Raw genomic sequence first — 25,960 nt, forward strand, 5'->3', positions numbered from 1 at the left:
TCAGCCTATCGATAGATCATAGAATTAGTTGAGTTGGGGTGCTGAAAAAGATGGAGCTGTGGGGGATGATGAGGTCTGGATCGATACTCCTTTGTTGTTTCTTGCGGACTGGGTGCCTGTCATGGAGGCGATGAGCGAGATCCGATAATTTGGGATGCATACTTGAGCTTGGACCGGCAACTGGGGGCTGAGTGGCGTTGGCTCTGGTCACCGACTTATGTGTTGAGATGATCGATTTTAAGTCTCTAAAATAAGCATAATCTTTAACTTTTATTGCCAATATGTCGTGATCTCATTCTCCTATCCTTCTGCTGTATGAACCAGTTCACCTTTCACCTTTGGCATCGTTCTCAGTGTTGGCTTTAACTTGCCAAACCTATGGTCCTTACGGGAGACGATACTCCGGACTCTCAATTGACTCAATGATCGCCTGAACCTGAACATATCGGTTTTTTTTCTTCTTCCTCTGCCCCTGGCGCTAGTTCACGATTCAGGAACAAAATCACCAAACCATGGTTGGTCCAAGGGGAAATTATCACTCCATCTCCATCTTAAGGCTGCGCACAGCTGAAAAGCACTGACCTCCGCCGCTGAGCAAACACCGCTTCTTCCCCTCATGAGACCAGAATAGTAACAAACGCTTTGCACGGCCAGAGCGTCAAGGTACCCGAGCGTTGAGGTGGCAAGTTGGCGGCGTCAAGACCAGAGGAGGATCAAAGAAGCGCCGCTATTCAGGGAGACGCCACAACGCCACTTTGAACGGTTTTTGGAACTTGGGGGCGCCACTTTGCATTGACAGGAAATCGTAGAATGGCATGGTGGAAATTGGATTGTGCGGGGGGCGCTTTCATGCTTGTTTTGCCTTTGTGAGATACTTGTATTAATTTCTACTTCCTTGAGAGCTCGACAGCATGGGCGTGATAATCACCGCTGAATTTACGCCGAGGAGCCATCCGATGCAATGAAGATTACTGCTACAACTATAGAGACTCGATCGCCTCATAACTCAAACTGATGAACAGACCTATCCTGGCTATATTGCAGCAGCCAATTAACTTGAGCTCTGGCACTAAGCTCATATTCCCAAAGAGAGGGGTCAATACGTCATTTCTTAATGTGAACTCAACCACTTTGCCATGGCTTAATGGCTGACCATCCTTGGGATGAGCTAGAGCTGCAGTTTGCCGATAGTCTCAGCCCTATAACCATTCATGCCCCTGTCCAATTTCCACATTTGGACAACAATCCGGTTTTCAGGACTTGGGCAACCCAGATTGGTGAAAGCCCAGTCTGGGGTTGGCATTTCATTGAGGGGCAACGGTTGGTCGATGTTCAGCTGGTGCATTGACCTTGGCTTCTTGCCTCTTGGATCGCCATGTCTGGCTCGTTTGCTTGGATCGTGCGCTGTGAAAAGTCCTCTTGCGTTGCTATTGATGACTTGATCACTTTATCATACTCCGAGACTCCATGCGACGACCTGGAATTGTGTACGGAGGGCGGCTCAAGGCTATGTTTTTCATTGTACACATGCGACACGAAAGCTCTTTGGACTTCATGCGCTTGATGAGAAGAACCAATAGATTGGTTCAATTTATCATCCAATTTAATCTCCAGTATCAAGGCAGAGCATCAAAAGTCTACTTCATCTTGACAACTACATCATTGCCAAAGCACAGATCCCCTAGCTACCCTACAAAGAGTAAGACTTTCCAGACAGCCAAAAAGGTCTACAGGAATATTACATTCTGTTACCGAGACCTAGGAAGGCAAGAATCAGGAGGCAAGTAAATAATATTCTTAGTGTAATATAATACCTTTCGCTGTACTGCTTCTGGGTATTTAACCAAACATACTCGGAATGACCCTTCGGTAACTTGCTACGTCAGCCTCGAGGTTCCGAACTACCCCGCGTCTTGTTAGTGCGGCGCACTCAAAGTTTAAGAGCTGATAGTTAGCCTTTCCGTGTAAGATCTTCAAGCTTATCTCTTTAGCGCCTGGGTCTCAGGAGATAAGCATACTTTGTTAACATCCAGATAATAGCTCATCCTTAAAGGCTAACATCTCGTTAGGCTGAATAGCAGAGAGCTGATAAGGAGACTAATAGTTAAAAGATATCGTTCAGCTTGTGTTGATTCAATTACGAGACAGAAATGGTCTATCGTGTACCAAGATTAGAACTGCATAATCACTCCTCCGGTCCTGGCTGGTCAACTGATCCTACAGTTCTGTCACTGTCGGGCAGGAAGACGGAGATAGCAATAAACTCAATTCAGTTATGTCACTGTTTGCACGAGTCAGTGGCCGCAGAGTCTTTTCCGTTGTAAACTGCAGCAAACTTGTTTCTATTACTCAATCTCCGCAATGTATTGAAGCATGCTACATTATCATTCCTCGTTTATATTTAGAGAGGTCTAGAAGCAATCTGCAGTTTGTCATAATCATACGTTCTGATCCCAGTGCCGGGGCTGTCATGACACACAGCTGCTGGGAGAAATGAAGGCTATGGAGCAACACGGTTGCATTCAGGTGCCCTCTTTTCTTCTAGACCATTTACTGGTCACATTGACGAGAATACCCCTCGGTTAGAAAAATGACTTTTAAAGGTTCCTGTTATAATGTAACCATATCTAATGCACATAATGATATTGTTTGATGAACTATTCTAGCTTGCATCATGACTTGTTGTCCCACCTCCCCGGCCCCGGTCCCCGTCTAGGGTAACATGCGGGGTCCGGACCTGCATATGGCAAATGGGAGCTGACTCGGATACGGTATAGCCAATCAAAACATTGAGAGCTGCATCCTTAAGGCTCCATGATGAAGATCGATTGTGTGGGGTTCGGAACACCCTCGCTTGTCTCGGTAACGAAGGTCGCTACGGAAGTTAAACAAACTCCATTCAAGCTTAAGATAACACAATATGATATACGGCATATTAGGGGCTCTACCAGTATCAGTGTGATAAGATATGTATTTTATCAAGGATTTATTATGCGTGGCTAATTGGGGTCCAAGGGCCTCAACCTTTATCGCTCGCTTCACCAATATGCATTCCGAGCAGTTCCGGGTTCCGATTGCTCACTCACTATCCATGCAGTTCCACCGGTGGAAAGGCCCGGCCGGATCACTACACGCAGTACCGGCCCAGGTCCCACGTGGTATCGTTTATTGAACATGCACTGGTACGTCTCCTGAAACGCCATTGTTTCCCACAGTAAACTCAAAAGCTCGCCTAGCGATCCGGAAGATAAGACTCCCGATGCGTGAATCATGAGTGGCCCGATATATCGGTTATCTTTGTCTGTATCTGGTCGTCAATTGCAACATTTCCCTACCGGATTGCAACCTCCGTGGGCCGGCAGGTACCTACATTTCTCGTGGCTTGCTGCATATTGGAGGATCTTGCGGTGGAGTTTCTGTCTTGAGATATGAGGTATATGCACTCTAGGCTTGTCAGCATGAACCTTATCATCTATCATATAGAACGTGGGGATTAGTTTCTGCGACCCTTGTCAATATCTCTGCGAGCTGAAGGAGGAATGAAGGGATTTTATTCAGCCGTGACAGTGCCAAGGCTCGTGGAAAGGGTTTTCTTTAACAGTTCTAGTAGTCGGACCATGTCTTATCTCATGATAGACAGCGTGGGGATATTCTCACCGACATGACCTGGGCAGCTATTGCACGAGTCAAGATATATCTCTATGGATCTGTATATCTCTATATAAACCGCCATGTTTGTGCTCAATGTGAATAGCATCAACCCATCCTCGTCTGTCTATTCGCACGCCGGCATCCAGCAGACAACAAGATGCGTTTCTCAAACCTCTTTGTCTCAACTTCTCTGGGCCATCTAGCTCTCGTCGGGGCCTTCTCTACTGGAAGGCTTGAGAGCCGGAAGCAAGACCCTGGAACTGTTTGCTCTTCAGGCCAGACGTCCACAAATGCTCCTCACAAGAACTTTTGGGGTTCTCTGACCACCGAGGAAACTAAGGACGTGCTTGCTCTCCTGCATAGCAATGCAACAGGTTTGAACCTGACCTCTGAAAAGGATGCAGGAAGGTATGTTGTTAGATCCCGTATACCTATGAACATATCTAACAGTTGATCACAGCCGAGACAATAAGATGTAAGTCTTGCATTACACGCGATGATACTACTTACTAACCGCGACTACAGCATGTCGGTTGAGCTTATGATGCCCAACAAGACCGATGTCCTTCCTTTCCTCTCAAACAGCACCGGCAGCCCAGAGCGTTACGCCTTGGCTGCAGTCATGTTTGGGGCAGTTGACAGTGCTTACGTTCAAGAGTTCAAGGTTGGGCCCTTACCAATTACCAATGCCTCAATCGTGATGCCCTACACCTACACAAACACAAGAGCAGGCGATGGTAAAATCCCAATTGTCAACCCTGACGCTGAAGACTACGGCAACTTCAATCTCAAGATCATGAAGGGGGCAGAGGACGTGACGAAGCGGCTCTGGAATCTGGTAAGCTCCGTGGTTCTGAATACCTATAGGCATTTATCTAACAGAGCAAAGACCGTCGATGACGGACTTCAGATCCCGTTGGCTTTCGCGGCCCCGCTCACAATCACAGATGACAAGGTTATCATGTGGCAGGGCTTCAATGCACCTGTCACCAGTATCTACGATACCATCTCTCTACTCCCGCTGGGTCTGTACTTGAGAACAGACATCACAGGCCGTGATGCTAGCAAGTGGAAAGTGACAGGTTGGGTATACAACAACGAGTTCTACAAAGATCTCGACGATTTCCGCAAGGTCATTGCGGAACCCGACTTCAAGCCCTTGGGAGCCAATTTGGATCAGCCTTGGGCCCATACTAATAAGCATGGTGATACTCTCCCTCTGGATGATAACCCTCCACCAGCCTCTGTTCAATCTGGCAAAGAGAGGTTCGCTGTTGATGAGGAAGAGAGCTATGTGACTTGGAGTGAGTGGATACCTGAAGATAACCTGTGATACCTTGCTAATAGTACTGCGTCAGTGGACTTTTCCTTCTATGTCAGTCTTACACGAGACAACGGGCTACGGCTTTATGACATTCGATATAAGGGCAAGAGGATTATGTATGAGGTGAGTTTTCTTCATCTCAAGCCTTATGCGACTTTGACTAATTCCTTTCAGCTTGGACTGGACGAGGCTATCGCACATTATGCGTAAGTTATTCAACACGCCCTCGCTTGACATTCTGTTGCTAACATCATGTACAGCGGCATCGATCCAGTTCAGTCAGGAACCTGGTAAATATTGACCAATCTTCAACGCCTCTCACGTTTCTAACGTTCATCTCTTAGTTACTTCGACAGCTTGTCTGGATTTGGGCCAACTATGATCTCTCTCGTCAAAGGTAGGACAGAACTTGACCCAGGAACCGCTCGTCTCTGACATGACCCAGGCTACGATTGCCCAGCATACTCCCATTACCTCAACGTCACACAGACTACAGGCGAGACGACGTATACCCAGAAGGACGGTCTATGTACGTTGGTACCTACGATTACCTACGCAAGCTAGTACGCTAACAGAAAAGGCATGTTCGAGATTGACAAGGGCTTCCCCATCCAACGCCACTCTTGGGCCAGCCACACCACCGTAACGAAGAACATCGCATTCAACATCCGTGCCATCTACACCATCGGAAACTACGACTACATGACGACTTACCAATTCCATCTAGATGGTTCCATCGAAGTAGACGTCAGAGCATCGGGCTACATCTCGTCAGCATTCTACGCTGAAAATGAAGACTACGGCTTCAAAATCCACGACAGTCTTTCCGGTTCCCTCCACGATCATGTCATCACTTTCAAGGCCGATTTTGATATCCTGGGGGAGAAGAACTCTTTGCAAAAGATTTCTATTGAGCCTACGACTGAGAAGTAAGTTTGCTTCTACTTTTATTTACTACAGCTTACTAATGATCTTGTCTTAGGTACAAGTGGTCGGATGGTCAGACACGTAACACGATGAAGGCAGTCAAGAGCTTCATTGAGAATGAAGATGATGGTAAAATCAACTGGTCACCCAATGGCGGAGCGATGTATGCTGTGGTCAACAAAGATGAGAAGAATCCTTACGGCGAGAACCCAGGATACAGGATAGTACCAGGTAAGTACCTCTGAGTACCTTGATATGTAATCTTCTAGTTAACATTCATAGCCTCTGGTGTCGCATATCTCACCGTCCAGGACTCCAGCGTTACCAAGAACGCTGCTCATCACACGACGCATCATCTCTATGTCACACGGCAGAAGGACAACGAGACGTACGCCGCTGGGGCATACAACTCTCTCACCCCCGAGGACCCTCAGGTTAACTTTGACAAGTACTTCAACAGTGAGTCGCTTGATCAAGAGGATATGTAAGGCTTTTTTCAATACTCCCCAGTGACATGAATCACAAGCTGATTAGAACAGTGTCGTTTGGTTCAATCTCGGAATGCATCATATGCCTCACACAGGCGACCTCCCCAACACAGTCTTCTCGACCGCACACTCGGCTATGTTGATTGAGCCGTTGAACTATCTTCTTGGTGATCCCTCGCAGGCTAGTTCCCAGCAGGTGCTGATCAAGACTATGGATGGCAAGCCTGAGATTACTCGATATGGCGCTAAAGAGGCAACGTGCCCGGTTGATCTGGTATGTTCTTTGTCGTCTATGTTTCCGTACAGCGCTGATATGTCTTACTCTAGGCGCAGCTTAACCCGGATCTGTCGAGTTACTCCAATAGTATCAGCGTCCTCAAGTATCCTTTCGATGGCTCAAAGCCTGATCGTGCTTAAGATTCTTATGTGGGATTGGGCATGCAAGGGTCAAGTTTGTCAACTTCTTATGAGGAGTTCCGTGTATTGCAGCTGGGTATGAGGCTTTGTGGTTACTCCTATACTTTCACATTGTGGATAAAAGTCATACTATACATAGATGCCAGTTAAGCATAGAGCCACTTTCAATAAGACTTGATTAAAGACACACTGTACAAGGAAGCTATGAATACACTTGTTTCTCAGGATAGGCCGCTTATCTCTACTTATTCACTCAATTTAAGCTAGTTTAATGCCAAGATGCAAGCTTATCAAAGGAGTACTCAATAAGGACAAGATCTGCTGTTATGGTAGCATCACTTAAACTTATGTAATAAAAATGAACGGCGATATTGATCCGATATCCCCGCTATGAAAATAGCTATCAACATCCTAGTCTACATAGCACTGGTTTCACCGACTACATAACCATCCTATAAGAATTTGAGTTCCGTTTCGAAGCTTCTCATCTTCATTTTAATCTTATCTTCAGTTAAATATAGATCCTTGTTGCCCGCTATGAGGTTCATAGCGTTGCTAAGCCTGACTATCTCAGCGGTTGCAGAGCTTCTCCGCCCCGAGGGTATATCCTTAATCCTGAACGGGACTAACTATTTCATGTCACCGTCGCTTAAAGAAACGTTACCAGCCGGCCTCATTCCAACCGATATCCCTATACATTCCTTTTCATTTATGCCCGTTACTATCGTTGGCAACAATACCGCCCAAGATGATCTCCCTAGACTCTTCTCAAGCTGGGCGCGAAAGGACGACGTTTGGCAACCCGGCTTCTTGGAATTGGTGGTATTGGTGAACTCCACTGGTTGCAAATCAACAAACACGGCCTTCTATGCTGGCGTTCAATCAGTCGTTTCTTGCTGGGAAGAAGCTCCTGAAATACGTTCAGGGCCCTACTTCTTGGATACACTACGAGGAAGTCTACATCGAGTATATCGGCTCTATGATGACTTCTCCGGTAGCTTTCTGGAATCTCTTCTTCAGTTTCCTGACGGAACCTTTCAAACTCTATCGGCACATGCCCCCGGCAGTAGTTCTCTTACCATAGGTGTTCCGTCGCGCTTATACTTCACTCGCACAAAGGACAAGCCTTTAGCAGGCGTTCGAGTAGGAGTCAAAGACCTTTACGACCTCAACGGGGTAAAGAGCTCTCGGGGCAACCGTGCTTGGTACATCCTCTATCCAGCGGCGAACAAGACAGCACCAGCTATCCAGAACCTAATCGACGCAGGAGCCGTTATTGTCGGGACACAGAAGCTCTCACAATTTGCCAACGGAGAGAATCCAACGGCGGATTGGGTCTCTTACCTTGCTCCTTTCAACCCACGCGGAGACGGGTACCAGGGTCCATCATCGTCCTCGTCGGGTGCGGGGGCATCTATAGCGTCTTACCCGTGGCTGGACCTTGCTGTTGGGAGTGACACTGGAGGCTCTATTCGTGGACCTGCTGGAGTTTCAGGAGTATTTGGCAACAGACCTACTCACGACCTTGTCAGTCTGGACCACGTGATGCCTCTTTCACCCAAGATGGACACGGCGGGCTTCCTTGCTCGCGATCCAGAGATCTGGGGAGCAGCGCAAGCCGCCATGTATAAAGAAAACTACACCGTTTTTGCAGAAGAGACTATTAAGTATCCGCGGACGGTTTATACTGCGGGCTTTCCAGCCAACGATACCCCGCAGGGCGCAATACTGCACCAATTTGCCAACGATCTCGCCGATCTTCTCACCACCAACGTTACCGAGTACAACATCAGTCAGCACTGGGCTTCAGCAGGACCAAATTCCGTTCGAGACATTCCGCTGACGGAATTTCTGAACTTGACCTATGCTGCTCTCATTACCAAGGAACAGGTTGCTTTAGTCAAAGAGCCATTCTTCAGGGACTATGCTGGTACGCATGAATGTGTAAAACGCGGAGTTTTATAACTAATTTGGTGACTCTCCACAGATGCTCATGATGGTCGCCTGCCTTACATAGATCCATCACCCAGTGTGCGATGGGCGTGGGGTGAAAGTCAGCCAGATTCCATCCTCGACGACGCTATCAGAAACAAAACCGTCTTCATGAACTGGTTTAACAAGAACGTTCTTCCAAAGGCCAGTGATCCCCAGATATGTTCCTCTGGCATCCTGTTACACGCCGAAAGTACTGGTACGTTCGGCCGACGCGACGTCTATCGTGACCCTCCTACCGTTCCTTTTGGCTGGACATTGAGTAGAATTTCCATCTTTAGCGAAGCACCGGACAGTGTTTACCCTCTGGGGGAAGTGCCGTATTTTAGTGATATCACTAAGCGCGAGGAGAGCTTGCCCGTCACTGTTGACATCATGGTAGCACGAGGGTGCGATGGTTTTATATCAAGGCTGGCTCAAGATCTTGTTGGACTTGGCATATTAAAAATTCCAAAGACTGGTAGAAGTATGTTAGGAGGATCCGTTTTATTTTAAGTCAAAGTCTACTTGTAGCAAAGGAACAGATATTAAAGAGTCAAGTCATTCTCCGAGTTTATGCAATGCGCGGGATGACCTGATAGAGAGCGTGGGAGGATAGCATCTCAAATGTCGAAGTCTCACAGTGTTCTTATTGCCCGATTAAGTTACCAAGACGTTAAATAAAGGTCAGCTTCCTTGAGATCTACGCTGTCGTATTTAGATGTTTTGGTTTTGGCTACCCTAGAAAGAGCGTGACTTTCTAGGTAGCCACAAGCTCTACAGCAACACTTGCGCTCTAGTTAAGTATAAAAATAAATTAAAAGACGATTACAGAGTTATCCGGTATTAAAACAACACTATCTCGCAAGAAAAGCTGTAGTAATACTACGTAGGTGGTTGTTCACATTTTGGATAGCCAACTCAAACTAGGCCAGTCTGATATCGGAGATATGCGAGTAGATGCGAGCGCAGATTCAGGGATTAATTCAATCGTGCAGTATTTGGGTCTGCCGGAAATTAATATCTTTATGCAACCCCTTTCATACACAGAGAAGTTGAACAAGGATATCCTACATCTGTAATTGAATTTTGACTGAAGCTGGAATGGTTGTGTGTTCTCGATGAACGACAAGATAAGATAAAGGTGGGATAGCAGGCTACGATAATGTAATCCATCTTGAGAAGAGAAAGTCTTCCAGGATTTACACAAGGAATTGTAACAAATCTATCTTGGCCCACTATATCGTATTCTTGAAGATTTTAGGCCGAAACCATGGCGCAACAGGAGGTGTATCGAGTTCATGCGAAAACCTCTCCAATCGAGATTGCGAACCGGGCTATTGGATCAGCTATGTCAACCCATGTTCATATATGTTACTGCACTATTTCAAGATGAGAGCACAGGCTCATCGTTCTCGGCGCGACATCTCCCGATACGACATAGCTCAAGAATACGATATTGAATGCCGAATCTCCCATCAATTAAACACATGGGGAATTGAAATCAGAGACCCACGGCATCATCTCACAGAATCCACAACAGCAAGATCCTTCGACAATTTCGACCTATGATTTGCTACTAAGAAAGGATCCAATCATTAGTGCGTGCTATACGCCGAGGCTAGAACCCTGCTCTGGACCAGGTGGACGGTTTTAGTAATTGTACCGAAATCTTGGTACCTGAGCCGCCGATCAGTGGATGAGGGATCCATGCTGAAGAATCTGGGCCACGAGATCTACTATGAAAAGAGGGGAGGTTTGTCTTTAGACTATATATTGTATGTCATTGTTGCTCCGAGGAAGAGATTTCTAGTTGGGCCCAAATTGGTTCCGGACCCTTAGGGCCGTGAACTATCTGACCGTCTATGAGCTGCAAACTACAAAAGTCACATGCCGATCAAACCTGCCCATCTCCCGACGATTCGCGATGTAACACCAATGAATCTCAACTGTTTGCTGATCCCTCCGGTAACACACGTTCCCGAACATCGGGTCCCAAGATCGCTCAAGCTGAAGGAAGTCCGGGGCAAGACGGAAGTCAAAGCGTAACAGGGGTCTTTGCGAGATTTACTTTTCGGGAGCAAAAAAACTTGTGAAGAGGCTAAACGGAGACTAGCGGAGTTTGCCTCTCCCCGGTGAGGCTAATGTACCTAGAACTTAGTGTGAACTCTGTTGTTGGGAAAAGCCACGAGATGGAATGCCTGCCACGTTTTTTTATGAAGGGAGAATGTTCTTAAACTAGCCCTGTGAACTGACAGTAGAAAGGTTGCTCTATTCAAGTTCTGCCACGTTTTTATGACAGTTGTTTCGGAAGAGATTCTGCAGCGTTTACAGGCATCGTGGCAGAGAATTATCAGCCACTACACTAGACTACCGGGGGTTAGACTCCATCGATATGACGAGTCATGAGGGATCCATTCTCATCGCGCCTCAAGATTAGAATGAGGTCAACTCAACACCAAGGACGCCACCCTGTACGATGAATATGTTTTTTTCTCGGCATCAATTCTGTTGTCGAGAGAATCTGACCCAAAGGCTGGCTCATACAAGTCGCATAGTGCCCGTGCTGACAGTCTTACTAACAAAAATGTCGGCCAGAGTCACATTGTCAACAAGAATTGGGATTGTAAGCGCCATGGTTTAAACGAGTCGTCAAGAAGCATATGACGCTGATTGAAGCACGCAATTTCTTTATATTATCGACAAGATAAGATGCCTTTAAGTCGTACTCTTCAATGAGTCTCACAGATTTGACTCGCGATGATCTCTCTGAACGCCGTGATTCTTCGTATCGTGCCAAGTTCACCGTTCTCACTACTCGGCAGCCTCGGCATTTTCGCCGCCAAGATCCAAAACAATACTATGCCTAACAATACTTTATCAAGTTAGACATCAATCTCACAAAAACACAGGGGCTCGCTGTTGACTCGTGCTGAAAACAAGGCAAACTGGTCAATTACTAAACAGATACTGGGTATCAAGACGCCAGTCTATTAGCGTCGTCTCATAAAATTATAGCGTTCACAGGCCAGTCGACTAAATGCATAATAGTAAAAGCAGGTTCTATTTTCAGAAAGAACTCAATTCATGTGTGCTTTGAACATTTGGAATGCTTGGCTAAATCAAGCGTTGAGCGAACAGACATGGGAGATCTACAACGGGATATCGCGACCGTGATTCGAATCTTGATCATAAATGACTGAAAAGAATACCAAGACACTAAAAAAGGGGGCAAAAAATGGATCCACGATCGTGATCTGCAGCAATGAGTTGGAGTAAGCTTAGCGGGGAACCAACTGACTCGGTCAATTTTACACCGACGAAACTCGGGGAATTGAAAATTAGAGCCCAATACGATAAGCAAGGCGGGTGATTCTTTTGACTTTATGTGCTTTGATAACAAGGATTTGAGCCTGAAACAAGGAGGTGATATGCTTTGCTGGGTATGGCGCTCAGACTGTATCTAGAACCAACAAACTCTTCCATCATCTGGGGTACAGCATCATGTCTTACAAATACCGTTCATGGTTCAAAGACACTACTTCTTATTACTCTATGCAAACACTCTTGGCACACGATATGTCCATTGAAGCCATTTTAGCATCATCTTGTATTCCCATGATTCAGGGGCCATCCATGAATATACTTTCTTAGCGGTTTATCCATCTCATCTGGTCTCCCAGTCTAGCTTCACAAACTAGTCTCGGGGCGACAGAAATACGAGACACCTTTCTCAACCACTAATAACAGACTGTGATGAAACCAGATTACTTGTCCCCCGCCGTGTTCGACATCCAACTAGTCTGGTCCGGACTCCCACGCCGGTTTTTTTTTTCCCAACGCAAGCCACTTCAGCCTCCATCAGTGATCGGCAGTACCTCTAGCTAGAGTGCTAATAAAAACAGGGGTTGTTCGTGACTAGTCAGTTAATACCGAGACTACTGCATCCGCTGCAGATTCTGCATGCCTGTTTAAATCCAAGCAAGGAGCCTCCCGCAGTGTTTGCTTTTTCTTTTCACATTCCTTTTCCAGCTGTGTATTCCGTTTACAGCTCCTTCACTTCAACTTCAAACCTGACGACAAGATGGGGAGAGGCTTCCTCGTTCCCGACAACTATGTCGACGATCTTCCCGATGAGACCGACATGAACGTCGCCTCCATCGCCTGGGGCTTGTCGTTGGGTATCACTCTCTTTAACGTGGCGAAAGCAATTCGACAGACGAGATCTGCTTGGAATCGAAGGAAGAGAGTTACCAGTTACATTGCGTTGATTTGGGCGGAGATTATCTCGAGTTTTATCCTGGGTGTTATGTGTTGGTTTTATCTTCGGGGTAATATTGAGCCGAGCATGCAGTTTTTCTTCTTCATCAGTAAGACCACCAAACACTGGAAATTAGGGTGTATGTGCTAACAGTGATAGTTGTCTGGTGGTCGACGCAAGTCCAGTGCCTCATCCAAATCATCATCAACCGAGTTTCGCTATTGATGGTTGTCCGATCCAACGGTACAAAGCTCAAATGGCTCTGCTTCCTTATCCTTTTCGCCGTCAACATCAGCGTCTTTTGCATCTGGGTCCCCGCTAGACTGCAGATTAGCGAGACTTATATCCACTTGAACAATATCTGGGATCGATGCGAGAAAGTCATTTTCGCTATTATGGATGCTGTTCTCAACTTTTACTTCATCTATGTCGTTAAGCAGCGACTTGTTGCCAATGGTCTGCAGAAGTATACTCGTCTGTATCAGATGAACATGTTTTTGTGTGGTATTTCTATTGCTTTGGATGTACTACTTATTTGCATGATGTCTCTGCCCAATGGCTTTGTGTAAGTTCACCACTATCGAAGGGTATCTTGGCTGTACTGACTTTCCCCAGCTACATTCAATTCCATCCCCTCGTCTACCTCCTTAAGTTGCACATCGAGATGAACATGGCCGACCTTATTGGAAAGGTTGTCCGAGCCGGTAACAACGATCAACGCGGCGGTCACGACTACTCCTCACGATCACGAACGACCGGAACCTCCCGACCTCATGGTACACGATTCGGTCAGACACTTGCTAGCGCTCACCACCGAACACATATTGAGCTCGGAGAAGAAGACGAGTATGAGCTTAAGGAGCGTGAGAAGATTGAGGGCATCAAGAAGACTGTCGTCACGCAGATTGTGCATCAGGGGCAACAACAGGAAGATGATGACTCTACTGCTGAAGACCAGAATGATCGTGCTGTCAGTGAGGCCAGCTCGACTAAGCATTTGCACCAGCGGAATTATAGCGCTGTATAGAACAATCACATCACGTAGAGGATTGATACATGGAAGGGGATATACCCAATAGAATATTTATATAGATTTTTTTAATGTGTAATGAATGGCCAAAGGCTTATTGATCTTCACATTCGTTCACTACTAATGTCTCCTGATGCTGCGATATGATATAGCTGAGAGCAATTACCGTGTTAAGACCTCATGAGCAATGACTCTTGTAAGGTGAAGATAACTCTTGATCCTATTCCCTGACATCAGTTCTAGGATCACTCCGACCCCGCCGAGTCAACCGTAGCATCCGAAAGATTAGGCGAATGATTCAAGCCACTTCTTCTCAGCAATCAATAAATCGCAGCTAGTCTAGTCAAGACGTTGCAAGACTCTAGGCAACCAGACTCAAAACTCTCTAAACAAAACAGGGTCTACCCTCCATCACGACTCTCGCCGCGCGTCCCGTGATTTTAGCACTGAACTAAAACGTCTAAGCTATTCTCTCCCCGGTCCAATCGTCTGCGTAGTGCAAAGCCTCTTTGAGCTTGGAGAATGATTGGCGCTTATTGGTGGAGTTTACGATGTACGCTAGATACGCTTGGATACGCTTGCTTACATACGCTTAGGCGTGTGATTGGTCAATTGAAAGTATTTGTCAATTGAGCTGGGCTTTGAAGCTGTAAAAGAGGTCATCGCCAACTGAGGCTATGCTAAAGGCATTGTCGCATACGCAGATTTGCACAAGATTACAAATTATCATACATTGAAGCGATGCGGACCTCTAGATATTTCTCGTATAAAGGATGGGGATAACATCATCACCAATCGACAATTTCTTCATCTCACCATCAGCTCTCAAGACAAAACAACTCAAACAACTGCATCTTTGAGGATTATATAACAAGACCACAATCACTTCAACTCAACCAAGACAACCATCATTCAACGAAATGGGCCTCTTCAAAACTGCCGATCTTCGTGAAGAGTGCGAAAAGAGTGCTCGCATCCTCAAGAGCTTCGTCGGTATATACGATCAACCTCTTTTCTCATTCTCACCATCTAACAAACAAAAGACAAGAACAAAGTCCCCTCAAACGTCATCAGCAACGCCAAAGGCCTCGCGATCTTTACCGGCTTCCGAGCAGGAATGTACTTCGCCGGCGCAGGAGGATCAGGCGTTGTAATCGCTCGTCTGCCCGACGGATCGTGGTCTTCTCCCTCTGCCTTCTCCGTCCGCAGCGGTAGTGTCGGTCTTGTCTACGGCATAGATGTCTACGACTGCATTTGTGTCCTCAACACCCAAGAAGCAGTCGACGCTTATAAAAAGTCTGAGGTCAACCTCGGAGGAGCTGTTGCTCTTGCAGCGGGACCACTCGGTGGAAATGTGAACATGGGTGATGTGAAGCCTGTGTGGACGTATACAAAGTCCCGTGGTATTTACGGTGGTTTGACTGTTGATGGGACGGTTATTAAGGAGAAGCGTGATGTCAATGCGGAGTTTTATGGAGCCGAGGTTTCTTCGGCTCAGATCCTTGATGGGAAGGTTAATGGTGGTTGGTCCCCGAGAATTATTGAATTATTAGAGGTTGTTAAGTCGGCGGAGGGGAAGACTGCTGATAACAGTGTTTTGCAGGGGATTAGTACCGAACCTACTCCTGGTGACTTAACGGAGTAGGTTATGGTAGTTATCACGGTGGTGTTCGGAAGTCGGTTTTCCTTTTATAGGTATGGAGAATTGTTTACTTGACATATAGACATGAATCGACTATTTGGTCTACTGTTTAATTTGTAGCAAATCATGCCATGCGGTATCTTGCAGTTATCTCAAGATATGGGAAGATTCCAACTGGTTCAGAAGACCTCTCTTTCCCGGTTTGGGACCTCTGTTCCGACAGACTGTTTAACCACATGGAACAGTTACCCTAAAGTGACGGCAAACTGTGAATCATGGAGCTCACTATGTATGCGTAGATTACCAGAACTACTATAAGTAAGTAGCTATAAGCTTATCTCAGTGGGAAGGAAGCTAACAGAGCCGATCATTCACAATTTGGGATGTCGATTATCACATATCAGTTCCATGTTGGTGCACTCATGTTACTCATTGCTACAAGAAGCATAAATAAATACTACGTGCTCCGCATTGTTACTTCTATATGGTGTAGGGTGCGATGACAGTAAATCAGGCAGTTGTCTTTGATAGCTTGAATCCTCCTTGATCAATACGACTATCATGCAAACGTAAGCAATTTCTTCGTAGACGTCAATGTTATATAGTCAAATTGCCGGCATATAGCAGATAGTTACAGTTCATCGCATATTCGATATCCAATTAAGTGATTTGAATGTGCTTTTGGGGTAGAGATGGTGGTTACTGTATGAGATTACTGAGAAGTCGGAAGTGGCAAGTTACACATAGGTCAGCATCACCGACCGGAACACACGACCCTCACAGCTGGGTGACACATTATGGTCAGCTCAATGCATCCCAACAAGTTACATTGCAAATTCAATGAAACACATGTAATTCATTTCTTCGTAGGAAATCTCAATCCCAACAACCGTCCGCCCCAATAATAACACGGGCATTGTCGGAGCAGTAATCTCCCCGGGATCAGCGGAACGACGTTGTGATTGTGTAAATCAATGCATCCATGAAACCACAAGACCTCACGACTTTTCACGATATCCATTGTTTGCCGCCTTCTCCTACAATACAGTCTCCAACAATGGCCGCATCGCCGCACGACTTATCAATCTGCGGCCCGCACCACGCCGCAGCGGCATCGACCCTTCAAAATTGTGGACTATCAGACGATTACGCCGCCACGGACATTTTCGGTAAAGCCTCTCCGGCAATTCTCCATGGATGGTAGATCTTGGTGCTTTGTTTCTATTGGTTGAAGTGTCTGATATACATGGGTGTTGTTTGTGAAACGGTATACATCATGGTGCAGATATCATGAAGGTCGTGCAGATGCGGAAGACCTCGGTGACTCGGACTGTAACGCTGGGTGAGATAAACAGTCAGTGCTTTGTATCCATGTACTGAGGTTCATTCTGGTATAAATATTGGATGCTGCCTCGCTCAAGTTTGGTCTCACTCATCATCTCACAGAACTTCATTGCAAACACCAATCTCAACAACAACCATCTTAAATATCTTCAACATGGCTATCACCAAGTACAAGGCCGCCGCTGTTACCTCCGAGCCTGGAGTAAGTCACAACACTTCAAGACCCCAAACACAACTAACATTATCTAGTGGTTCGATCTTGAGGGTGGTGTTCGCAAGACCATCGACTTCATCAACGAGGCTGGACAAGCTGGATGCAAGCTCGTCGCCTTCCCCGAAGTTTGTAAGTCCTCCCTCTCTTCTCATTCAACCTCATCACTAATAACTTCGAGGGATCCCTGGATATCCCTACTGGATGTGGAAGGTCACCTACCTCCAATCCCTCCCCATGCTGAAGCGCTACCGCGAGAACTCCATGGCCGTTGACTCTGAAGAAATGCGCCGCATTCGACGCGCAGCTCGCGACAACCAAATCTACGTATCCCTCGGCTTCTCTGAAATCGACCATGCCACTCTCTACCTCGCCCAAGTCCTCATTGGCCCCGATGGCTCCGTCATCAACCACCGTCGCAAGATCAAGCCTACTCACGTCGAGAAGCTCGTCTACGGCGATGGCTCAGGCGATACCTTCATGTCCGTCAGCGAGACTGATATCGGACGCGTTGGACAGCTAAACTGCTGGGAGAACATGAACCCCTTCCTCAAGTCTCTCAACGTCTCTGCCGGTGAACAGGTTCACATCGCTGCTTGGCCTGTTTACCCTGGAAAGGAGCGCCAGGTTGCTCCTGATCCTGCTACGAACTACGCTGATCCTGCTTCTGACTTGGTCACTCCCGAGTACGCTATTGAGACTGGTACCTGGACTCTTGCTCCTTTCCAGCGATTGTCTGTTGAGGGTCTCAAGATTAACACTCCTGAGGGCGTTGAGCCAGAGACTGATCCCTCTGTTTACAACGGACATGCTCGTATCTATCGCCCTGATGGTAGCTTGGTTGTCAAGCCCGAGAAGGACTTCGATGGTCTTCTGTTTGTCGACATTGATCTCAACGAGACTCATCTTACCAAGGTCCTTGCTGACTTTGCTGGTCACTACATGCGCCCTGACTTGATCCGCCTTCTGGTCGATACTCGTCGCAAGGAGCTTATCACTGAGGCTGATGCCAATGGCTCTATCGCTACTTACACCACTCGACAGCGCCTTGGTCTTGACAAGCCTCTTGATGACAAGAAGGGTGAGCAGGAGACCCCTGAAGTCGTCTGAGTTGGGAGTCAGCTGGAGACGGACATCGCAGTTGAGGTTACCACCTTTATGTGAAGGTCGGATGTAAGATAAACAGTGTTAAATATAAATTGAAAATCCGCAATGTGTTTGATATTATCTCAATTGCTTATACTTTGTCTTGTGCATGAAGTGAAACGCAGGGGGGAGAGAGATTTATAGCTAAATTTCCTTGGATTTTCGATTCGAACTATAATAAAGGGCCACTTATATAAACCATCATCCTCAACACAGAGCGCTACCAATGGCGAAAGAATCATCAGAGTGTGTCTCCTTTGGGTTGTGTAGGAACGATGCCTTCCTAGAACGACGTCGGCCCTATCAACCCTAAGATGATCGGTGGTTGATTGCGAACGTAACGACTGGAGCTGTGACAAATCAAGGATAATAAAAGGCGACGAAAGGTAGTTCATATACTTACAATCGTCCTTTAACAGTTGTACCAGCATACACCGTCCGGCCTAGTCCCAGTACAGCCTCCATTGGGACAACCGTCAGAACACTTGCGAGGAGTAGGTGAGTAAAGGCATTGGTTAGCTTCTACTGAGTGGAATCCAGTAGCAAATAAGAGGAAAAGAGTGGCCAAGTTGATCTGGATTGTCGGCGTATACTGAGTAATATGCGATGTCTGGTAAAGAAATCTTGGGTAAGATGATATATAGATTGAAGTGAAAAATCTGAGTTAGGATACAGGCTAGTTATATATGTTTTTAATAGTTTAATTAGGAATATAAATATTAAAGCAAGACCTTGAGCGAAAACTTTAAATGGTATGTTCTGAGGAAGACGGTGAGGCATTGTGGCACTTTAACTTTATAGAATCCCTGAATGTTGCACTCTATTTAGAGCAGGGACACGTAAGTCCTGTTGTCTTAACGCTTCCTTAATACCGCATTATATGGCCTGCAAAAGTCCTTAAGTAACTATCTTACTGCTTTCTTTCATAACACAGTCTGGGTGGTGTGGAAATGGGAATACTATGTAGATATGTAGTACATCAGCATTAAGACTTTGCCCAGGTACTGCACTCCATTAGCGTGAGCCAGTTAGATTACTTGAAGAAGTGTCTTATGGCAAAAGCCAGCCTTCTCACTAAACTTAAGTACTATAGTAAGAGAGATTAAATGTTATTACACTCCTAGGTGCGATATTCCTATTTAAGAAGTAAGGCAAAAGGTTGTTTTTATATCTACTAAGAATATTAATATTAAAACTATTACTTAGATCTTTAGATCTTATAAGATAAGCCATAAGTATAAATTAAGGCTATAAGTCATTAACATTAAACTGCACTATTACAGCGGTTTAAGTAATAGTAATCCTTATATAATCTTGATTGTGGGAATAGAGTAAAGAGCACTACTTTAAGTTCCCTCTAAAACACCTAGTAATCCAGGAGGGATGGCAGACGCAGGACAACATAACATCAATTCCAAGAGCTACGAGTTGCCTACACGCAGTTCAAACCTCGTTTAAGGTAGCTGATGAGAATGAAGTAAGATGGAAGTATTGAAGGTTGGCGAAGATGGCAAAAGACGCAATTCTGAATGGACAGTCTATAACTATTCAATTACTGTGACTCACAACTATCCAATAAGATCAGGCCGCGTGGCCTAATGGCTAAGGCGCTAGATTTCGGTCTTCAGCAACTGATCCCTCTAGAGATTCCAGGTTCGACTCCTGGCGTGGTCGATTGACATAGCTGATTAATTCTTTTTTGCTTACCGTTCCAATGTTATAAATCTCTCTGTTGACTATATGCATTAGCCTTTTCTCAATGAGCTGGCAAGATTTAATATGAGATCCAAGCCTGCCAGGATTTGTAGTATATCCAGCTTTAATAAGAATGTCCATCCTCCCTTGACAAATCTCCACTTCCTGTGAGGAATGCGGCCACAATTATGACGCGACATATTGTCAGTAAAAGCTGCATCGGAGTTCAGACATGTCTTGTAGTCTGTTAATTTAAATTACGGCCCTGCCCTGTCGATTTACAGAGATGGCTATCTTGAAAGGATGTCCATGTAACGTCTTTTCACCTTTGGGTAGTTACTTCGCCCTGACAAACAATCCTCTATTGACGCCGATCCCTCCGGCCTTTTCTCACAGCGATGAAGTTCACCATCATTGCCGTGACCTGCTCTGCAGTGTCAGCCTCTGCTTTTTACATCCAGATTCGCGATGAAACCGGTAGCTGTCACAATCGAACGGATGCGCGAAGAGATGCACGCGCCGCAGGATGCACAAATGTCAGCAACTACGATATCAGTGGAACACTGTGCAATCCCTTCGGCTGCAATTGTGACTGGGGGTGTATCGAGAGTGACGGGATCTTTGACACATGGAGATCACATAAATGCCCCAACAGAGTAGGAGTAAGTTATCCCCCAAGATGTCAATCACTGTTATGGTCTTCTGACATGTTATCGCTGCAGAGCGATGTGTGTAGTGAAGACTAGGTTTTCAACACTTGAATTTGCTGGAAATGGAATGAATTGAGAGTATCCTTTATCTGTCTTTCGACATGGAATGCTACCAGACACGATTAAGCATGCTGACTGTGGAGGTGGGGTCACTCCCTAGTATTAGCATATATTAACGTTCTCAAGGGAGAGTTGTCTTAGATTACCTTTGGACTACAGCCCAGTCCATACCCCGAAGAAACAGAAGATGTACCTATAGTGTAAATGCACTATAATGCAAGGGAGTAAGGGTAGTGTTAAACCGACCACAGGGCCAAAAACTAGGCTCGCCACTTAGTTAGTGACCTTCTAGGTATTTCGGTATATCTCCGGTTCAACAGGTAGGGCTTAAAATTCCTATAAGTACTTACTAATATAATAATACCTATTTACCTAAGTATAAAACTAGATATAAGATATTACCTATAAATACTTATTAGGCACTTTATAAAGCCTAAAATACTTATAGGTATTATATAAATATTAAAATAATTATATAAATACTTATAACATGTTTAATAAGCGAGTTAACTACTAAGCTTCTTAACCTATAGGTTAAAAAGGGCTACTTTTACTTACTAAATTCCTCCTTAAATAACTTAAGAATTATATTATAAGTTCTTATATTATACCTGCCTTTATTATATATATTATAATACTAATTACCTAATTATTTTAACCTTCTTTAATTAGTATTTTTTAATAATTTAGCTATTACTTATATATTAATATTTATTTAATTAGTTACTTATAATACTTCTTATATAATTAAAGTCTGTTTTTTTTATAATTTAATCTTTTTATTTTATAATATTAGCTTAATATCTTATTTATATCTTAAAAATTATAAAGCTTAGCTTTTAATAAAATAACCTTATATTTAATTACTTTTATTATTTTAATTGCTAATTTTAAAGCTTTAATAATAAATTCTAAGAAGGTATTATAATTCCTTTTAATTTACTTTTTAAGATATTTAAATTAAAATTAGGCCTTAATTATTATCTTTAAGGTCTTTAAAGCCTATAATATTAATAATTAGGTAGCCTCCCTAAGAGGCATTAGGGTTTATAACTATATATTAAGCTTTAAGATTATATTTTCTAAGTTAAAAGAAGTAAATCTAGCTTTTTTAAAACCCCTTTAAATATTAATTTTTACAAAAATAAATTTAAAAATAATATAAAAGGTAATAACCCCTGTTTATATTAATAATATATTAATATTATAGCTAATTTACTTATTTAGTTATATAGCTTATTTTATAACTTATTTAATCTTCTTTTCACTATTAATACTAAATATCTTTAACTTTAGGTAAGCTAAACTTGTATAAAACTTAATATATTTTTCTTTTATAAAACCTTATAATTACTTTACTTTTATCCTAAATATTATATTATAAGTTTTTAATCTTTTTTAATACCTTTTTAACTTATTACTAAATATCCTTAAGCTACTTATTATATAAGCTACTATTAAAGGCCTTTAAAAACCCTCTTTTTATTATAATCCTTGCGGCTATATTATATAAACCCTATAAATTTCCTCTAATTAATTAGCAACTTATACTTTCTCTTTATTTTTATTATAAGCTACTTAATAAAACTTATAATTAAGCTATACTTTTATCTTAAAATTTAATTAGTAAATAAAATAACTTATAACTCCTTAGGAGTATTATAAAGTTTTAATAAATACTAATAAAGAAAAAAAAACAAATTACTTTTATTTACTTAAATACTTATAAAAGAGAAGTTATAAAACTTAAATAATAACTTAAAGAATTAAAAGAAATAATATAATAACTTTTTAAAAAATATATAAAATAACTTTAATATTATTAAAAATAAAATTAAGGCCTTAAAAAAAGGATAATTAAACTTATTAACCTAGCTAAAGCCCTGAATAAGGATATTAAAAATAGTTATAAAATATATAAAGATTATATTAAATATATTATAATACTTATTATAAATAAAAAAGACCTTAAAAAAATCCTTAAACCTTATTAACTAGAACTTTATAATAATAACTATAATAAACTCTAAAAATTCCTTATTAATTTATAAGCCTATTAGATATATTATTTAACTTAATTCATAACTAATAAACTTAAGGTATAATATACTATAAGGCTTTTTAAGGATAAAGCCTTTAAATAGTTTAAATTTATTATATATAATTATATTAATAACTTATATAAGAAATATAAATATACTACTAATTATATTTATTTTAGTTATAAATAATTTAAAATAAAATTATAATATATATATATAAAATAATAAATAAAAAAAATAATAAAAATCAAAATCTAATAACTTAAATAAAAAGGATTTATAAATATATATCTTATTAAGTATTATTATTAAGTATTTAAATTTAATTAAAATAAAAAAGTATATATAGCTTAAATATATTTAAAATTAAAATCTAAAATAAAGGATAATATAATTAATATTAGACTTAAATTTACTAACTTAAATAATCTTATTACTATTATAATTAAAATTAATAATAAATAATATAAATAATAATATAAAAAATAAGTTTAAAAATATAAAGAATTATATAATCCCTAGTAAAATAATAATAAATAATAAAATATTAATTAAAGATAAAAATACTAAATTAATATATCTTATAATACTAAAGTAGAATTAATAATTATTAATATAATTAAATAAGATAAGTTAAAGATTACTTATTATAACTATAATAAGAAGGGATACTTTAAATAAGAATATAAAAACCTTATTAAAACTAATTAAAAATATAAACTAGTTTTTAAAGGTAAGAAGATTAATATTATTAAGAAAGATAAACCTTAAATAATAATTAAGATTATTAATATAATTAGAAAAGAAAGATATAATATAACTAAACTTATAAAATATATTTAAAACTTTAACTTATCTTATAATATATATAATCTATTTCTTAATAAGAAAAAAACCTTTAAAAAATAATATTTTTATTTAACTTTAAAACAATAACTTATTTTAAGATATTAAGCTTTAGTATTTATAAGATATAAAAAGATAAAATAAAAAAAAATAAAAAAAAAAAAAAAAAAAAAAAAAAAAAGCTAATTATATTAAAATAATAGAAAACCTAAGACTTTATAAATAAAAAATAAAATAAAAGAAGAAATATAAATATAAATTAAAAAAACTATAAATTAAATAATAGTAATTAAACTAATTAAGATAAATAATAAGGTTATTACTATAATTAAAAAAGGAAAAGAAATTAACCCTAACTTGGATAATAAATTAAAAGTATTTCTTAAAATATAAGATAAAGTAATTATATATAACCCTTACTTAATAATAAATAAAATCCTTATTAAAGTTATTTTAAAATAATTAAATTAATATAATAATAATCTAAATTATATAAGTATTAGCTAAGCTTAAAGAGATATTAATACTAGAAAAATTAAATATAAGGAAATATTAATAATTTAACATACTAAAATTATACCTTAATATAATAAATTTAAAAACTATATTTAAAGTAGTAAATATTAAAAATATATAGAACTTATAAGAGAATAAGTAATTATAAAATAAAATAATAATATTTATATCTAAGCCTATATTAAGGAGGTTATTAAAGATCTTATAAATTTAAAAGAACTTATTTAATTAAAAAGGGACTTATAGAAATATTTATATTATCTTAATTATAAGTAAATATTATAAGTATTATATATATAATATTACTATTTATAATATTAATAAGATAAAATAATAAATAACTATTTCTTAATTTAAATTAAAAAGTACTAAAAATAAAAACCTTATTTAATTATTAATATAATAATATATTAAGTTATATAGAGATATAAAGGATTTTATATTATAAAACTAAAAGCTTATATAAAAACTTAAGAAAAAGCCCTAGCTTATATTTAAAATTCTAAATATATTATATAATAAAGATAATATATATAATATAAGTTTAATATAAAAGAAAATAATATTATTAATAAAATATATAATTAAAATAAGTCTTATAAAGAAAGATATAAATAATAATAAACTTTAAACCTTAATAACCTCAGGATTCTTATAAATAAAAATATTAATAATAGTAATAACATATTATTAGAATTTAAAATTTATAAATTAAAAGACTTTAATATATATATTAACCTTAAAATCTTTTACTATTATATAGCTTATAAAGAAAAAGAAGTAAAAAAAGGTTTAAATAATAATTATATAATAAGGAATATATTAATAATTATATTAATAATAAGGGATAATATAGTAATAAATATAATAAGATATATTAAAATATATTAAGAAAAGTTATATATTACTTTTAATAAAGCTATAAGATAGTTAAAAGTAAGAGGAAATAAAACTCTTTAAGAAAGCTTTAAGAATAATAATAAATAAAAAATAAAAAACCTACTTAAAACTAAAAGTTAGGATTAAGGGTAAATAGCTAAATATACTTATAAATAATAAAGCTAATATAAGTTTTATTTCCCTTAATATAGTAAATAAACTCTAGCTATTATAAAAAGATAAGAAAAACCCTTATATAATAAGAAGTAAAGAAAAAGACATTTATAATTATAAAAATAAAAGTATTATTAAAGAAATTAATTATCTTAAAGTATTTATTAATAGAAAAAACTAAGGTATTAACTTTAATAGTATCTTAATATAGAAATATAATTTAATACTTAAATATTTATAGTTATTATATTATAACCCTTAATTTAACTAGAGAACTAGCTAAGTAAACTATAAAGATTACCTTTTAAATAATAAGTTAAATAAGTTAAATAATAATAATATAAGATTTTAGATTTTAATTAAAGAAAGTAATAAAATAAGGTATAGAGATATAATAAATACTTACCTAATTCTAATAAAAATATAATATAAATACTATAAAGGCAGAAGTAAATATATTAAATAAATAATAATAACTTTTAAAGGTTAATTTAAATAATTAAATTAAGATATTAAATAAATAAAATAGATTACCTAAATAGAATTTAATAATAAACTTTAAAATATATTATTAAAATATTATATTTATAAGAAACTATTTTAAAAGGAATTAAATATTAAGCTGC

General features: G+C 40.1%; 6 protein-coding genes and 1 non-coding gene across 7 annotated transcripts; all 7 read left to right on the top strand.

The window, feature by feature from the left end:
* Positions 1 to 3,808: 3,808 nt before the first annotated feature.
* On the top strand, positions 3,809 to 6,807 carry BKA55DRAFT_720594 (copper amine oxidase; the record flags this gene model as incomplete). Its single annotated transcript, XM_046200996.1, has 14 exons — positions 3,809 to 4,059; positions 4,112 to 4,126; positions 4,177 to 4,489; positions 4,541 to 4,955; positions 5,010 to 5,098; positions 5,150 to 5,181; positions 5,236 to 5,265; positions 5,320 to 5,372; positions 5,421 to 5,508; positions 5,551 to 5,904; positions 5,958 to 6,133; positions 6,185 to 6,386; positions 6,442 to 6,664; positions 6,718 to 6,807. 14 exons carry the CDS (start codon positions 3,809 to 3,811, stop codon positions 6,805 to 6,807), a joined length of 2,331 nt encoding a protein of 776 aa, XP_046041307.1.
* Positions 6,808 to 7,344: 537 nt separating this feature from the next.
* Positions 7,345 to 9,294, top strand: BKA55DRAFT_698310 (amidase signature domain-containing protein; the record flags this gene model as incomplete). Its single annotated transcript, XM_046200505.1, has 2 exons — positions 7,345 to 8,737; positions 8,795 to 9,294. The coding sequence occupies 2 exons, from the start codon at positions 7,345 to 7,347 to the stop codon at positions 9,292 to 9,294; spliced, it is 1,893 nt and encodes a 630-aa protein (XP_046041308.1).
* Positions 9,295 to 12,862: 3,568 nt separating this feature from the next.
* On the top strand, positions 12,863 to 14,066 carry BKA55DRAFT_698311 (uncharacterized protein; the record flags this gene model as incomplete). The annotated part of the gene is made up of 3 exons (XM_046200506.1): positions 12,863 to 13,148; positions 13,199 to 13,604; positions 13,655 to 14,066. The coding sequence occupies 3 exons, from the start codon at positions 12,863 to 12,865 to the stop codon at positions 14,064 to 14,066; spliced, it is 1,104 nt and encodes a 367-aa protein (XP_046041309.1).
* Positions 14,067 to 14,748: 682 nt separating this feature from the next.
* On the top strand, positions 14,749 to 15,793 carry BKA55DRAFT_657415 (uncharacterized protein). Its single transcript, XM_046197483.1, has 2 exons — positions 14,749 to 15,062; positions 15,113 to 15,793. The coding sequence occupies exons 1-2, from the start codon at positions 14,990 to 14,992 to the stop codon at positions 15,712 to 15,714; spliced, it is 675 nt and encodes a 224-aa protein (XP_046041310.1). The 5' UTR covers positions 14,749 to 14,989; the 3' UTR covers positions 15,715 to 15,793.
* A 1,416-nt stretch (positions 15,794 to 17,209) lies between these two features.
* BKA55DRAFT_720611 (carbon-nitrogen hydrolase) lies at positions 17,210 to 18,376 on the top strand (the record flags this gene model as incomplete). The annotated part of the gene is made up of 3 exons (XM_046200997.1): positions 17,210 to 17,257; positions 17,305 to 17,398; positions 17,448 to 18,376. The coding sequence occupies 3 exons, from the start codon at positions 17,210 to 17,212 to the stop codon at positions 18,374 to 18,376; spliced, it is 1,071 nt and encodes a 356-aa protein (XP_046041311.1).
* Positions 18,377 to 19,996: 1,620 nt separating this feature from the next.
* BKA55DRAFT_t303 lies at positions 19,997 to 20,086 on the top strand. Its single transcript has one exon. It is a non-coding gene; the product is annotated as a tRNA-Arg (tRNA).
* A 234-nt stretch (positions 20,087 to 20,320) lies between these two features.
* BKA55DRAFT_586476 (uncharacterized protein) lies at positions 20,321 to 21,196 on the top strand. The gene is made up of 2 exons (XM_046194567.1): positions 20,321 to 20,769; positions 20,830 to 21,196. Exons 1-2 carry the CDS (start codon positions 20,506 to 20,508, stop codon positions 20,851 to 20,853), a joined length of 288 nt encoding a protein of 95 aa, XP_046041312.1. The 5' UTR covers positions 20,321 to 20,505; the 3' UTR covers positions 20,854 to 21,196.
* Positions 21,197 to 25,960: the final 4,764 nt, after the last annotated feature.

Source organism: Fusarium redolens (assembly GCF_020744475.1).
Source record: "Fusarium redolens strain MPI-CAGE-AT-0023 chromosome Unknown BKA55scaffold_34, whole genome shotgun sequence".
Classification (NCBI taxonomy): domain Eukaryota; kingdom Fungi; phylum Ascomycota; class Sordariomycetes; order Hypocreales; family Nectriaceae; genus Fusarium; species Fusarium redolens.

What these genes read in the sequence shown, in the direction of transcription:
- BKA55DRAFT_657415 (XM_046197483.1), top strand. Translation starts at nt 14,990, where the DNA reads ATGGGCCTCTTCAAAACTGCCGATCTTCGTGAAGAGTGCGAAAAGAGT. An exon ending in CATCCTCAAGAGCTTCGTCG is followed by an intron (nt 15,063 to 15,112) that starts GTATATACGATC and finishes AACAAACAAAAG; the next exon opens with ACAAGAACAAAGTCCCCTCA.
- BKA55DRAFT_586476 (XM_046194567.1), top strand. Translation starts at nt 20,506, where the DNA reads ATGAAGTTCACCATCATTGCCGTGACCTGCTCTGCAGTGTCAGCCTCT. An exon ending in AATGCCCCAACAGAGTAGGA is followed by an intron (nt 20,770 to 20,829) that starts GTAAGTTATCCC and finishes TTATCGCTGCAG; the next exon opens with AGCGATGTGTGTAGTGAAGA.